Here is a 15208-nt window from a genome sequence, read left to right as displayed (position 1 = left end):
CCAGACACAGGATTATAGGCCGACGCTTAAGCCTCTCGGCCATCGCTGCCTATATTATTATCTATATTAACTAACACCAGTTTTCTCCATGGACCCTGAAGGCAAGGAAGCAGAAAAATTTTAAATTTTGAAATGTGGTGTTAGCACTGAATGCTTTGTATTTCTCGGACAGAGCACAGAACAAACCAGTCGATCAACCATAGAATACAAATAAAGGAACGGCTCTCGACAATATGTCTGTGACGCATTCTGCAGTTTTCTGGATGTATTTTACGGCGCGGACCGGATAACCTGGAGAGACTGGTGGTTTTGGGTAGCCTCCAGGGAAGGCAAAGCAGAGGAACAGCGTCTGGAGCGAAGGAGCTGACTGGGGTAGTCTTCGCTCTGCCCTGAGAGAAGCTAATGATCGAGAGCGGTGGAAAGTCTTGGTCGCTCAAAAGATGACAACATTTCAAGGTGGTCACAATCCTCAGCCATGAGGGAACGACCAAGAAAAGATTTAATATAGACCAACTTCTGTTGACACTGTGATGTCACATGGTTTTTTGCATGCTGATACTATTACGTTACATTCTTTTTGTGTGTCATAGTAGATACTCTATCTCTGGCACTATTGAGAGGAATTAAAAGCTTTCTTTTCAGTTTTTCATTATAACAATACATCTACTTTTGAAATATTGGTCTTCGTCTGGTTCCGCACAGGTTTGGGCATTTTAATGTTAATAAAACTTCACGCGATATCGAACACACAGTGAGTGATGGATGCAGGTAATTTAGTAACGGGGAAAGTAAATGCAGGGGATGGGATTTAATTGAATTTTAAATACTAACCAGCACCATCTGCAAACTGTATTCTAAAGTTAGGGTTTCCTAAGAAAGTAAGAACGGTAACCAGAGATGTAAACTTAAAAAAGACGGACAACAGTCAGTCAGTGAATGCAGTGGAGAATATACGATCTAGATATAACATTATTACTGTATTTGGAAGATGAGGAATCATTGGAAGACGATAACTGTCACTTGGAGGAGAATGAGATACATATTTAGAAATCATGCTAAAGAGGGTGCATTTCAAATTTTAGTGTGTCGCCGTCTGCACTGCAACGAGGAAAAATTCAGGTATTGTTTGGTTATATTGAATCACATAAGAGATGACTTAACTTCAAAACCATATAAGACACAAAAAGCTAATATGCCCAGAAGAAAAGTTATGTATACTTTTTTGTTACATTATGTATTTTGTTTTAACTGGGATTTTCTATAATCTTTGCTATTCGTATATGTATAAAGCTTCATTATTTCTTACAAAATCAATCAATATTTCGTCATTTTCGATGGTCCAAATTACGTTTGCAGTCTTTACCAGTGTGTCACCGTTACACGGAAAAAAAACCTTCTAAGACTGTTTGTTTCACTATGACGGCCGTCATGCAAATGGCAACACCGCTATTTGACGTTACTCTCACAACCAACGCTCTCTAGAAAACCAACGCCATCTGGTTTGCATAGACAACGTTTTAGTGACGTCAACCACCGCTACATAACGGTACCGCTTTCTTAGGAAACCCTAGCTTTAGTTCAATGATAACAAATGAGTATCACTGACAAAGTTTAGTGTGTACCATTTATATCTGATCTTAACAGCCTACCTCCACCCTTCGCCACTAATCAGTATTCAGTATTCAGTTATGCACAAGCCAATAAAAACAAAGTAAAAATGATTGGAAGATTTATTATGTATAATCAACAATGATTTATAAAAAAACGCTCTTTACAAAACTTATATTATAATATATATATATAATTGAATACTTCAGGTGAATTATCATTAATCCAGTACTGTGAACGTAGCTATCCTCTGAGCGGTTTAGTGTTTTCTTTAAGCCAATCAAGTGCGATTTTCATGTGTGGTTCAGCCAACAGCGGAGAGATCTTCGCCCATACGGTTCTGTGGTAATCATCGAGGTAATCGATCTGGAACAATAGAAATTATTTTAAAGAATTATGAATTGGATCTGAGTTGAGGGTTCAGGAGCTGTACAAAGGTTGATAATGCAGAATTATAGGTATATTTGGGAGCTAAGTCTGAACAATCTGTAGAATTTGTAAAGCTCATATTACATAGGCAGATTCTCAGGCCAACCATCTGGTCCGACTAACTGCCACGATCGTCCCCAATAGTGAAAAGTCACAGCATCCGTAGATGATAGTCGTCAACTGATAATAGATCTCCAGAGTGTATATATTGAAGTCAGTTAAGCGCTAAAGTATGTTGCGCAGCAATTAGCAGCAAATAGACACAAATTGTAATTAAGCAAGATCTGCGCTGCGTAGAATCCTGACCATATTATGACCATTTAATAAAAGTGGCTTGTAGATAATAGAGACATCTTACCTCGGCGTCTGTCATAAGTTTGATATCGATCATCTTGCGTTGTATTGGACACATAGTGACAGTTTCAAAAGCCAAAGCACCGCGGCCGTCGAAGTTGCCCTTCAAACCTCTCGGCAGAGTAGCTGGAAAAGAACATAAGAGAATTTGGACAACAGTTTTTATTAACCCTGTCTTTCCTAACTAAAATTTGTAGTCTATGTCGTCCATTGGGGGTTCCGAAATTGCTGATATTGTGTAGTATGTTTTAATCGAAATGCCTTTCCGTGATCACTCACACGTTTTTATTCATTTCCTGAGGTCTAGTTAACACGTTGATCGCCATGGGGGTCACCGGTGACCGGCAAAGAAGACCTGCCTTAGAGTTGTTCTACAGCGCCGGTGGGCACGCGCGCAGTGCATTTTTCGATACGCGGTGACCGGCATGGCCCTTCTGTATATTACTGCCACTTGGCCTGAAAATATATCTTCCCAGTCACAAAATATAGGCTCACTAATGTAAAGAATGTACATAATGAAAAAAAAAGTTTTCCTTTTAAATTGTAAATGTGTTTTTAATGATATAAAAATTAAATAGATTATAAAAATGTAAGTTATAAAAAATATGTAAATAATAAAAAAATAGAATTACAAAAATGATTATAAGGTATGTTTATGTGTATCCAGGTATTATACTACCCAATTTGAAAACTTTTATTCCGTATTTGTGCCTTTTCTGTTTATTATACTATCTAAATCTAAATATAATTCGACCGCGAAATGGCACCATGCTCTCGTCAACACATATGGACAAGTGACCGGCGAAATGGCCGGCCCGGCGCAATAGAATAAAATAACTTGTTGGTGCCGCGACGGATACATGTGGCCGGCACATCATAAAAACCAATATTTACGTAAAAAAATTATCAAAATGAAAAAAAAACATTATATTCTTTCATAACCTATCAAATAATACCTTAGAAACAAATAATCATTTTTTAACTATTTTATGTAAAACTAGTTGGCGATCAATGTGTTATTGTACGTCTTCGGACATCTGCGACAGCATATCTGATAAACACCTACTGAATCCAAAGGCTGCGAGAATCTAAGCTTTTGTCGATGTCGAAAACATTGTTTAACCTCATGTTTTCTCAGTATCTTGCCAACAGTAACAGTAGTGTTTTTGACAAACCAAAAATCTATTACGATGCCAAACAGGCGAGTTACAAACATTATACACAATCATCAAATTAATCTTTTCGGTATTTCGACACAAACATTCGATATTTCATTTTGACAGCGCTTTAATGAAATCCTGGACATTAATTATTGATAACTAAAGGTAAATTCAAGAAAATAGATCCCGCGCGGTGACGTCCCGTGGGGGTAGGCAAATTAAGACTCAGCTGAACAGGAACAAGGTCATTCATAGTTTAGTCAGAAATAAACCTCAGCGTTGAAAGGACGTCATTTTAATTCAGTCTAACCTCAAAAACCTCTAACCATCGGGGATTTATTTTAAGAAACGCAATAATTATTAATTACAATTCTCGGTCGAACGAATATCATTATTATTATTCCCTTCAAACATAACATGTATGCGACGTAATCTGAAACCGGCCGAACGAATACAGGGCTGTCCAAATAATATGAATCTAATTTTACGTTTTAAAGAGTTACAAATTTAAAGTTAAAAATAGCTTACTGTACCGATGGAATAATTACATACTTCCAAGCGTCAAACGGCATACAACATTCATCTAAAATAATTATGAAAAGACTAGCTGATTATGTTATGTTATTTTTGTATTGTTCTTATTTTTTTGCTTATCAAAATATTTCACATATTATCTGATGATGTGTATTTTGGATATATCGTCATATGTATCTGGTCTCATTAAAATTGCTATTAAGTTGATATAACATAGGAAAATCTGTAAATCATTAAAATGTTAATTTCGTTATAGTTTTTAATTAAACCGGTGCAATTACATATTAGATTTAAACACTGTTGTACTGTGTGACTTTTATAATATCAGATAAAACTGTAGGATGTCAGCAAAAGAGTAAACAAAACCCAGCTCATGGGATAACCGAATGGTAAGCAACTGTATATATTATATTTTCCCGCCAAATTGCACACAATTAAAAACAATTTATCATAAAAACAAGTAAGACGTCTTCGACAGCCCTGGGTGATTGATTCGATAAAGTCGGCAGTTTTTTTTGTCTTGTTCTCTGCGATCGCTAGCTTTGAATAAAAAAAAATCTATGGGTGACCATTTTTTATGAGTATAAATTATTTCTTGCATTGGCTTTTATTAATTAATAATTATTGTACCTACCAACTAAAAGTAAAGTTGCGTTACTTGTTTGTAAAAGTGTCAGACTAAATTAATTAAACTAATCGGGTAAGTAATAAAAAGTCATTAATTGAGTTAGCATTTACTTGGTAGAATTCCATTTTAAAAGAAATGAAAATATAATTAATTATATTTTCATTTCTTTTAATAAAAAGTCACTTTCTTTTATAATAAACAGACATCACTATATTAATTTTTTTTTAAATATGCATTAGAATTAAACAATATGTACCCATTTTTTTTAAATAGTTATGTAATAGGTCTTACATATTCAAAATAAATACTATTCATTAATAATGTTTTTTGGATAGCACATGAAATAAAAATGTAGGTAGATATGTATTTCAACATCCTTCGTATGTTTAGCTCTCGGACAATTTCAGGTTAAAACGTTATTAATATATTATTATTAAGTTTATATCGTGGCTATCCATCATATTGGTTGCAATGTTTTCCACCAAACACCTGATTAACAAATTGAATTTAGTAACATTTACGTACGTATATTAGAAGATATCATTTTTTGGTCACCCCATATTTTATACACTTTGACAGTGTTATGATTTAAATTAAATAAGAGATCATTATTATTACTTTAGACCAAAGCATTGTCGGCGACCTTTGCATATTACCAGTAGAGCAACAATTCCGGACCACATGTAAAAAAATCATATTTTCAATTCTCAAGGGCAATTCTGTAGAGCGTCCCCTTAAGGAATGAATACTATCATTACACCTTTTGAAAGTGTTCCCGGTTTTCCATCAAGAGGACGATGCGGTCACTTCGTTAGGAAGTATCGACATCTCATTTTGAAGAGATCACTAGGGGGCCTCCAAATTTGTCAGTGCCCCGAACTGTAGGTTTCGCCCCAATACTATGAATGTCATTTTTTCAAGATTTTTCCTGCATTTGTCAGTTTGAGATGTCAAATAGTGTTACCAGACAAAAAAAGAGAAGGCCCCGCGCGACAGTTTCAAATTCTAGATCAGCAATTTAACAAAAAAATATATCCGGCTTCCCTGTAGAATGTTTAGAACCTCTGGCTTACACGAAAATATTACAAATAACATTTCGTAAACGGTCATTCAGAAAAGATGCATTTTTTTTACCTGGTCCGGAGATAGAAGCGGCCCGTCCCAAAATTTCTGTCCCGTTACTCAGTGATCTGTCCCTTTCTCTTTCCCTCCGTAGAATAGACCCGCGAAAATTAAAAGATGCTTTTGCAAAGTAAAACCAGTTCGAAGCTACCTACAATCGTGGTGACACACAAGTTTTTTTACCGGCGTGAGGCCGCGTGCCCCCAGGCGATGTCCCTTGACACAAACATACCGCGCTTTTCTCGATGTTGCGAATCAGTGAATCTCTTTTCCCATCATTGTGTTAATAATAATTCGTGTAACCACCCTTAAAACGAATCCCGTACCCGATAAAGTGTTTCGGTGTTAATCCCGGCAAAAATGCCCAAATATACTGACCCGCCTCAGTGTTTGCTTCGAATAAATTGAAAGTGTTGCGGCAATGGCCGGTAATAATAACGTGTCTTCTCTGTTGTAATCTACAATGTAACCTATAATGTAATATCCGTCGATGTCTGTATAACTCAATATGTAAATAAATCTCGCCCGCGCGGGCTGTTAAATCAAAAATACGTGTTATCAATAATTACGCCCTATGATGTCCACACATGACCTGCAACCCGAAGTGATACCGGATCAGGACATCTTCCCAGAAGACATGTGAGTTTCTAACCTTTCCCCCCGGTATCAATAGGTATATTGATGTATCTAACAATTTTGCATACAATTTGAGATTTAAAAGATGAACGGGGACGGCATTCCAAGTCTGTCTAAGGGCGACATTTCACCTAGGGACTTCACTGATGTATGATATCATATTTTATTATATTAAAATACATCTATTACCGTTCTTAGGAATGTCTCCGGGCTCCGCGAGCGTGATAATCCTCACAATATCTTCAATCCGGATGCCGTATTCTCCATTCTCATAATAGCCGGGCTCTGAAATAGTCAATTATGTACATATAAATGATGGTACATCACAGAACAGATAATAAATAGAATTCCAATAGGCTATATACCGATACAGTAAATTTTGACGCAGGGTTTTGAATGTTATAGACGTGCAATAGTGTGTTTTATACACCAATATTAAATGACTGTCAATGCATAAACTGAGAGCAGTTGTCAGTATTCGACGTATGACGTATTCTTGACACGTGTTTAAATTTATCACATATTCTTCCTTACTCGAGATCGGTTGCCTGCTTCTCCTTACCCGTTAGGTATTTAAGTTCCCATTATTTCCTGTTGTACATAGATGCTTTAATTTATTTATTTCTTTATCTACTTATTTATATATTTGACTGGCACAAGAATTGTCAAGTTAGACCAGGGGTAGTCAACCTGGTCCCTACCGCCACTAGTGGGCATTCCAGCTTTCATGGTGGGCGGTAGGGTTTTAAAAACATTTTCATTATGTTTTTTATGCATAAATAATATAATTGATTAAATGTAATTTCATCAGACTTCGTGCTTCTATGAATGCAACGTATACATAAAAAGATGGATTTAACTAATTTATAAAATAAATTTTATAAAGTAAAGTTACCTCCCTACTTTATAAATCACTATTACTGTGGAACCGGTGGGCGGTTAGAAAATTTGGTACTGTTCGGTTATACGGAATACAACGGAAAACGCATTTTGAAAATAGCCGATAAACTGGATTATTTGTTAGGTTAACCTAACCAAACCTAACCTAACCCAACCTAACCTAAACTAAACTAACCCAAACTAACAAATAATCCAGTTTATCGGCTATTTTCAAAATGCGTTTTCCGCTGTATTCCGTATAACCGAACAGTACCGAAAATTTTACTACTAACAGAGATACAAAAGTGGGCGGTAGGTATAAAAAGGTTGACTACCTCTGAGTTAGACTATTAATGTCTCACAATATGTATGAAAAAGATAAGGAAATTTACCATTGCTAAGGAACATGTTTGGTAGGAGTCCGGGGTCGTTGTGCATGACCCTCCAGGAGATGCCCATCGGACCTTCGTGGACGTTAAGGTACGCCCCCACTCCATGGCCAGTCCCGTGAGCGTAGTCCATGCCGTTTTGCCACAGTGGCCGTCTCGCCAGGGTATCTAACACGTTGCCCTGATGGAAAAAAATACAACAATAGAGAATATTAGAATTAAATCATTTTTCATCTAAACTACTCCATTGACGAAAACTACCAAAGTTTACCAAAGATATTTAATATAAATATTGCAGGTTTCTTATAGCAAGGAGTGTCGGGCAAGGTGACACGACCTCACTCAAATTATTCACTGCTATTTTGTAAGATCTATTCAGGTGACTTGCCTAGGAGAATAGTGGATCACTATTAACGCTAGAATAACACAGTCACTCAGTTAGTTTGCAGACGACATTGGAATTTTTGTAGATGACCCAGATGACCTTCAGAACAGGATGCAGGAGCTTGCAAATAAAAGCCGCAAAATAGGTTTAAAGATGTCCTTGCTGAATCAAAAGCGATCTGAACGGCACTCTAATTGAGTGAATCAAGAACTATGTCTATCTCAGACAATTGTCAATAATTGACGGTGGTATGTATGATGAAATTGCTCGCAGAACCAAACTAGCATAGAGTGCATTTGGGCATCTGAATGGTATGTTCAAAAGTGACCTCTCATTGTGTCTTAATCGTAAAGTGATCAACTGATGTGTGTTATCAGTGCTCACGTATGCGTGTGAAACATTTACCGAAAAGTTTGCAACGTGGCATGGAAAGATGGATGTTGGGTAGAATTCGGAATGACCACGAAAGAAACCAATAGATAAGAATGCAGGCAAAAGTATGTAATGTGATAGAGGTCACTAAGCAAATGGATTGGCAGAGGCTGGATATGTCGATCAGTGAGTGGACAACTGCTGGACAAATACCGTCATACAGTGGTACCCAAAGGAGACAAAATGATCACAGGGACGCCCTAAAACCCGCTGTCTATCTAAGTATATAAATGCTTACTTGTAGAATATTTTTCATATAGTTATACCTTGATTTTGGTTGGGAATACAGCAGTGCCCAAGGCAATCTGACCTCTGAGCACGAGGGTAAAAGCCTCGATTTGCTTTGCTGTTGGCGTGCCGAAGTGCATTGTTCTTGTCACATCCGTCGTTCCGTCTCTGTAAAACAATTTTATTCATTAATCCTGTAAATCTATTCAACTCAGCTATCATTAACAATAATGATAAAAATGCTATGATGCATTCTAAGTGTTGGTTATCTCGGGTTATTAAAAATAATTGGTGTTGGATCATTCAATACCATCTACAGCGTGGTTTAAAGCCAGATGATTATTTAAATGATTTAAAGCCTATATTATTTGATAGGTTAGGTTTTCATTCTTAAATTATTCATGAATATTGCTAAAATTAACAATGAAAATTGAATTAATGTTCATATTGAATCTAATACAATTGGAGACTGTATAGTATACGGTCATGTCTTCCCGATAAGAAAACTCACGGCGAATTGTGCTACTGTGAAATTTTTTACGTACAATTTATATGTAAGCGTAACAGATATAATATTGAAGTGAGACCATATTCTGCGAATGTTTTTACCTAAATTGGGCCCCCGAGTCGCATAAGTATAGATCGTCAGTGGTCAGAGCCCGGTTCGTGTCCGGTTTCGGGCTGTAATGCATGATGGCTCCGTTGGGGCCTGATGCGCTTATCGTGGTAAACGACAGGCCCATATAGTCTGTCAATTCACTGGAAGAAAGTAACAAAACATTTTATTAATCATTGAAAATATGAAATGGCAATGGGCTGAACCTGTCGCTTGGCGAGTGGACAACCGTTGGACGATTGCCGTCATACAGTGGTACTCAAGGGGACTAAACGCCCACTGGGACGCCCTAAAACCAGTCGGATAGACGAAGTTATAAAGTTCGGTGGATGTACATGGCAGCAAAGAACTATGGACTGAGAAAAGTGAAGGGAGCTAAGGAAGCCCTTCATCCTGCAGTGGAACGACCCTGGCTGATAATGTTGAATCAAATTAGACAATACAATTATAGTACATTGACAATTTGGCCGCCATCTTGTTTAATCTGTAAATAGATAAGATAAATAAATAAGTAATATGTGCTGACCTGCGTAAACGTTGTAACTCTGTGGCGCCCGATATCTCGGTGATATCTTTATTGTTTTTGACCACCAGCTCATGCTCCAGCCACGAGAAATAGCGAGCCAACGCCACGCCATCTCTGATGTGGCAAGCCTTCATACCCTAGAATAAAGAACAAAAATAAATGAAAGCGGATGTCAAGCTCCAAAAATTGAGAACATCAGGTGTGGTGGATATACATCTCCCAAAACGTTGAGAACGTTAAAAAACGTGGACGTCGGGCGTCAAAGGTCAGAGCTGGGGGGTAGACATCAGGCATGTGGCAGCGGACTAGTCTTTAACAGTATTGTTAGGCATATCGATATGTTCCACTTACGTGAGAACAAGTTTATATGGAACAAATGTATTTTTATTTATATTTAAAGCCAGGGATGTTGAAGACCTCCTTCTTCAGTGGCGAGGGGTGGAGGTAGGCTGTTAAGATTCGCTATAAATAGTGCACACTAAACTTTTTTAGTCATAAGTATTTGTTTTTATTGAACAAAGACTACAATTTACAGATGGTGTTAGTTAGTTTTTAAAAATCAATTAAACCCTGCCTAAACGAAACCATAATAGTTTTGGTCTAATTTGGGCAATACGACAAAATTGTGCACACTTTTTCATTCATAGTTATTTGTTTTCGTTGGATTAAAAATACATATTACAGATATTGTTGGTTAATTTTTTTAATTCATTAAGCCCTGCCTAACCAAACTATAATAAATAAAAAATATTATTCTATTTATAAAATATTCAAAGTTATGTATGATTTAATTGCATATTTTATAGATAAACATGTATTTTTTGACTATTATCTATAATAGCTTGGTTTCTCAGGGTTTAATTGAATTTTAAAAACTAACCAACACTATCTGTAAATTGTAGTCTTATTTCAATGAAAACAAATACATATGTCTGAAAAAGTTTAATGTGCACCCCAACAGCCTACCTCCACCCTTCACCACTGCCTTCTATAGCAAAATAAAGAGCCGTGAAGAATTTGGAAGGCATTCATTGTTTGCTAGTCTTTGCAAGTCTCCATCTTGCAGAAGAGTTTCTTCAACATATTTGTTGTAAACTATTTTTTTTAAAATGTTACATTGTTATTGTGAATTAACTATGAATTATTTGTGAATAAACACTTTGTTTGTCAACAGTTTTTAATATCTGGGTATGCGCCATGGGAAACGGCACTTTCCAAAGAGAGATCGCAATTTGTTGATGTGGAATGTCTGCGATTCACTGCTATGTACTCGGTTAAAAACCAAATGTTGCACGTTCAACAATTCTGCTTTACAGTATTGAGTCATGGCACCTTACAACTTTGACTTTAAGCGTAACAAGGAGATAAGAGAGCGGATTATGCAGCTTCTCGTCATTATGATAGTGAAGAAACGACGTTGGGCCTGACTCGGCAATGTACTATAAATGCCTCAATAGAGTTTCAACGTAGCGTGCTTTTTCTTCAAGGCAACTTGATTACGGCATTGAGGAAAATAGCTAAATACGGCAGAGCTACAGGATGCGAAGACGCAAGAAGATTGGCGATCAACAGGCATGCTTGGAGGCACCCTGTCATGTTCATAATACGAGGGTGGGTCAATAAGTCCTTAGAAAAGCCGACAGGTGGCGCGACTAGTACTGTAAGCGGTTTGTTTTCATGCAGCGGCACTACCGATTCAGTATGCTGCGAAGTTTCAATCAGATTGGTCGGGTTGTTGTGTGTTTCTCGTACATTTAAAAAAAAAATTTGCTTGTTTACAAAAATGGAGAAAATTGAGTTTAGAGCTGTTATTAAACATTTTAATATAAAAGGGTTAACAGCAAAGGAAATAAAAAATGAGTTGGATTTAGTTCACGGCACATCTGCTCCTTCACTTGTGCTGGTTAAATGAATTTAAACGTGGTCGTACATCAACAAAGGATGAACCACGCTCAGGACGTCCTGTAGAGGTGACTACACCAGAAATGATCAATAAAATCCACGATATGGTGTTAAGTGACCGAAGATTAAAGTTGAGTGAGATAATTGAGGTTACAGGGATCTCAAAAGGTAGCGTCATTTCTATTTTACATGACAAATTGGGCATGAAAAAAATTTCTGCAAGATGGGTGCCGCGTTTGCTCACAGTCGACAATAAACGCAATAGGGTGGTGGCCTCTAAAGCCCTGTTGTCGCTCATGCAACGCAATCCGGATGAATTTTTTCGTCGCTTTGTGACTGTAGATGAAACATGGATACACCACTATACTCCCGAGACGAAAGAACAGTCAAAGCAGTGGATTGCGAAAGGCGAACCATGTCCAAAGAAGGCGAAAACCGTAAAATCAGCTGGTAAGGTTATGGCTACTATATTTTGGGATGCACGTGGAATTATTTTCGTTGACTATTTGGAAAAAGGAAAAACAATAACAGGGGATTATTATGCATCTTTATTGGACCAGCTAAAAAACAAAATTGAAGAAAAACGGCCACATTTAAACAGGAAAAAAATCCTCTTTCATCAGGACAATGCCCGTGTTCACACATGTTTACGATCAATGGCTAAAATTGAAGAATTGAAGTTCGAATTGGTCGACCACCCACCGTATTCGCCAGATTTAGCCCCCAGTGACTTTTTCCTTTAAAAAAATGGCTAAGTGGACAACGTTTTTTTTCAAATGAAGAAGTCATCGATCGGACAAATGCTTATTTTCAGGACCTTCCGAAAACTTATTTTTCTGACGGTTTAAAAAAAATTGAGAAACTTCTAACCAAGTGTATTGAGCTCCAAGGAGATAATGTTGAGAAATAAAAAAAAAATACAAAAATAAAAACTGTTTTAATGCTTTTTTCTAAGGAATTATTGACCCACCCTCGTATATTGCATTGTGCATCTGAGTTCTTCTTCTTCTTCGACCATGTCCGATCCTAACAAGATCATATGGGCCTCCACAGAGTGGAGGTTTGTATTAACAGATTTTGTTTTTGAAGTTATACTTCTTTTGGCACATTTGGGAAATCAGATCAGAGTGTATTTTTGGCGTGTGACATGTAACACATAATTTATTTTTTCACACAAAAAAAAACGCACTCGATTGCATTCGAACCACCGATTGTTCGGTTATCAGCCGAACGCACTACCTTTACGCCACAGTATGATACTGCAATCGTGACGATTATACAGTATAATATTATAGTTTAGAATTGTTCCCTTGCCTAGGAAACGAATTTATTATTGTCGGCCATTTCCAATTCCTCACGTAAACAAACGGTTAAACGTCAGAGTGACAGTTGGTACTTTAAAAATAAAAACAACGAGAAACCATTATATAATTTAGTAATATAAGTTAAAATGTATAGAAATAAACCAACGACGTTCAAATAGGCGGTCAATTTTCTTGAGTGTGTAATTTAACAAGATAATTAAGAGCTAGTCAAAGAATCTAGTTTATCACAAGTTTTGTTTTTGTTTTGTTATGCTGAAGAAGTATAACTTCTAACGTGCGTACATAAGTACACACACCTATTTTTTTTTTACTTGCTCAACCTATTAGGTCCATACTCTGACTCATACACAAATTGAAAAACAATATAATATTATACATATTATGTACTTGCCAGACCCAGGTTTCGAACCTGGGACCCACGCGCACACCTTACAGGGAACATTGCACATAACTAAAACAATATGAAGAAGTGGGGAAACTCCGATGATCGATGTTTGAAGCCAACGATGCAGTCATCACGATGACCAAGGCATGGTTAGGAAAAGAGTCTAGACACAACTCTCATACGAGCACGGCAGAAGAATTATAATATAAAAAATACTATATACATAACTCACCTCTGATTCAACGTCATTCTTGAGAGCTTTCATCAGGGCAATCGGAGTAATTTCATTGACTACTTCCACCCTTTTCGAGGATCCTGCTTGGTTGGTAGACGTGGCGGCGATGTGCGTGGCCTGGCTTGAGCCATGCGATATCCATACAGTGTAATCGGGGTCAACACTATCTGCTTTGAGGCTAGTAGAGACGTTCATCGTGACCTGAATGAGAATAACTTGGAATTAACATAAATGAAGTTAGTTTAATTGATAGACATTAACAAGGGAAGTGTTCAGCGTTGTCAATCACATGTCAATAAATTGTACTTTAAAATATACTCGAAGAGACGGCTATCTTGCTCTACTCGGTTGAAAATGAAAATTAATTGATCGGTTGAACGAAAGATAAACATATCTAAGACGAAATTGATGGTCATCAGGCATGCACAGAACGCGGGGGTTTCTAGTCCGGTCCTCCCCCCAGAAACAGAAAAGATACAGATTATTTAGGTAAATGTAATTGTATTACTTGTTCTTCAGTTCTTAATCTCTGTCAGGACCCCGGATGATTTGACTATCGAACATCGGGAATGGGACAACTGGCCTCCGAACAATTGGACGCCGCACTGTCGTAGACACGTATACAGAACATAGACGAGGTATTTTAATCAGTTTCTATCTACTACTTAGTAGTTTGAATTGCGACCTGGCGTATGACACGGCGCTGCGTGTGTGGCAGGGGCGATGGACCACTTCTTCCAAGGGCAGACAAACGCATTTGTTTTTTCCTAATATTAAGTGGCGCATGGAGATAACCAGATTGACTCCAGACCATTGGACTTCTCAGTTTTTAACCGGACACGGTGGTTTTGCCTCCAAGCTCTGTCAGCTTGGCCTAATAGAATCTCCGACTTGCTTATGTGGCGAATTGCAGGATGCCGATCACATCCTCTGGGAGTGTCCCCATATGTCGGTTGAAAGGGAAGAGCTTCTCAAGTCGGTCCGACCCTCAGTTGGACCGGTCGGCCATTGCGACTTGGTATCTACGAGGGAAAATTTCTCAGCTTTTAAAAAGTTTGCGGCATTATACGGCGAGCGAGAATGTCTTTTCTCATCGAGAATTGACTGTAATACATTATATGGAATTAGGGATCACGCACACTTAAGTGCACACCAACCAAGGTCTTGGGAAGTTGCTCCTGGGACACTTTCGGCACAAATTTGAACAGCGCCTATCGTTCGTTACGCCACGGTATACGCCTGCATAACGGGTGTGGAGACGTGGCGGGTGGTGGAGGGGAAAGCAAGTAGTTTGAATTCATTTTACTCTTAAAATAATGTATTCTTTATAGTGGATTGAGAATTACCATGCCTAAGGCTTTATATAGAATAAAAAACTCTTTTTTCGTTGGAACTAAAAAACATATGCATGATTAAATCATTGTTTAAGTCTGCA

General features: G+C 37.5%; 1 protein-coding gene across 1 annotated transcript in view; it reads right to left on the bottom strand.

Moving 5' to 3' along the window:
- Positions 1-1735: 1735 nt before the first annotated feature.
- ApepP (Aminopeptidase P) overlaps positions 1736-15208 on the bottom strand; it is a 52946-nt gene continuing 39473 nt past the window's right edge. The window contains exons 8-15 of the mRNA XM_085940278.1: positions 13771-13974; positions 9927-10063; positions 9394-9543; positions 8823-8952; positions 7743-7920; positions 6661-6756; positions 2396-2517; positions 1736-1974 (exon numbers count right to left, since the gene is read on the bottom strand). Of these exons, the coding sequence (XP_085796404.1) occupies positions 1852-1974; positions 2396-2517; positions 6661-6756; positions 7743-7920; positions 8823-8952; positions 9394-9543; positions 9927-10063; positions 13771-13974 (1140 nt within the window). The 3' untranslated portion in view covers positions 1736-1851. The remainder of the gene's footprint in view (positions 1975-2395; positions 2518-6660; positions 6757-7742; positions 7921-8822; positions 8953-9393; positions 9544-9926; positions 10064-13770; positions 13975-15208) is intronic.

The sequence above is a fragment of the Rhyacophila brunnea genome, unplaced genomic scaffold, assembly GCF_057557595.1.
Source record: "Rhyacophila brunnea isolate RB1 unplaced genomic scaffold, BYU_Rbru_1.0 scaffold_13, whole genome shotgun sequence".
NCBI lineage: Eukaryota > Metazoa > Arthropoda > Insecta > Trichoptera > Rhyacophilidae > Rhyacophila > Rhyacophila brunnea.
Note: the sequence above shows the minus strand (reverse complement) of the source record. Positions and strands in the feature narration are given on the sequence as shown.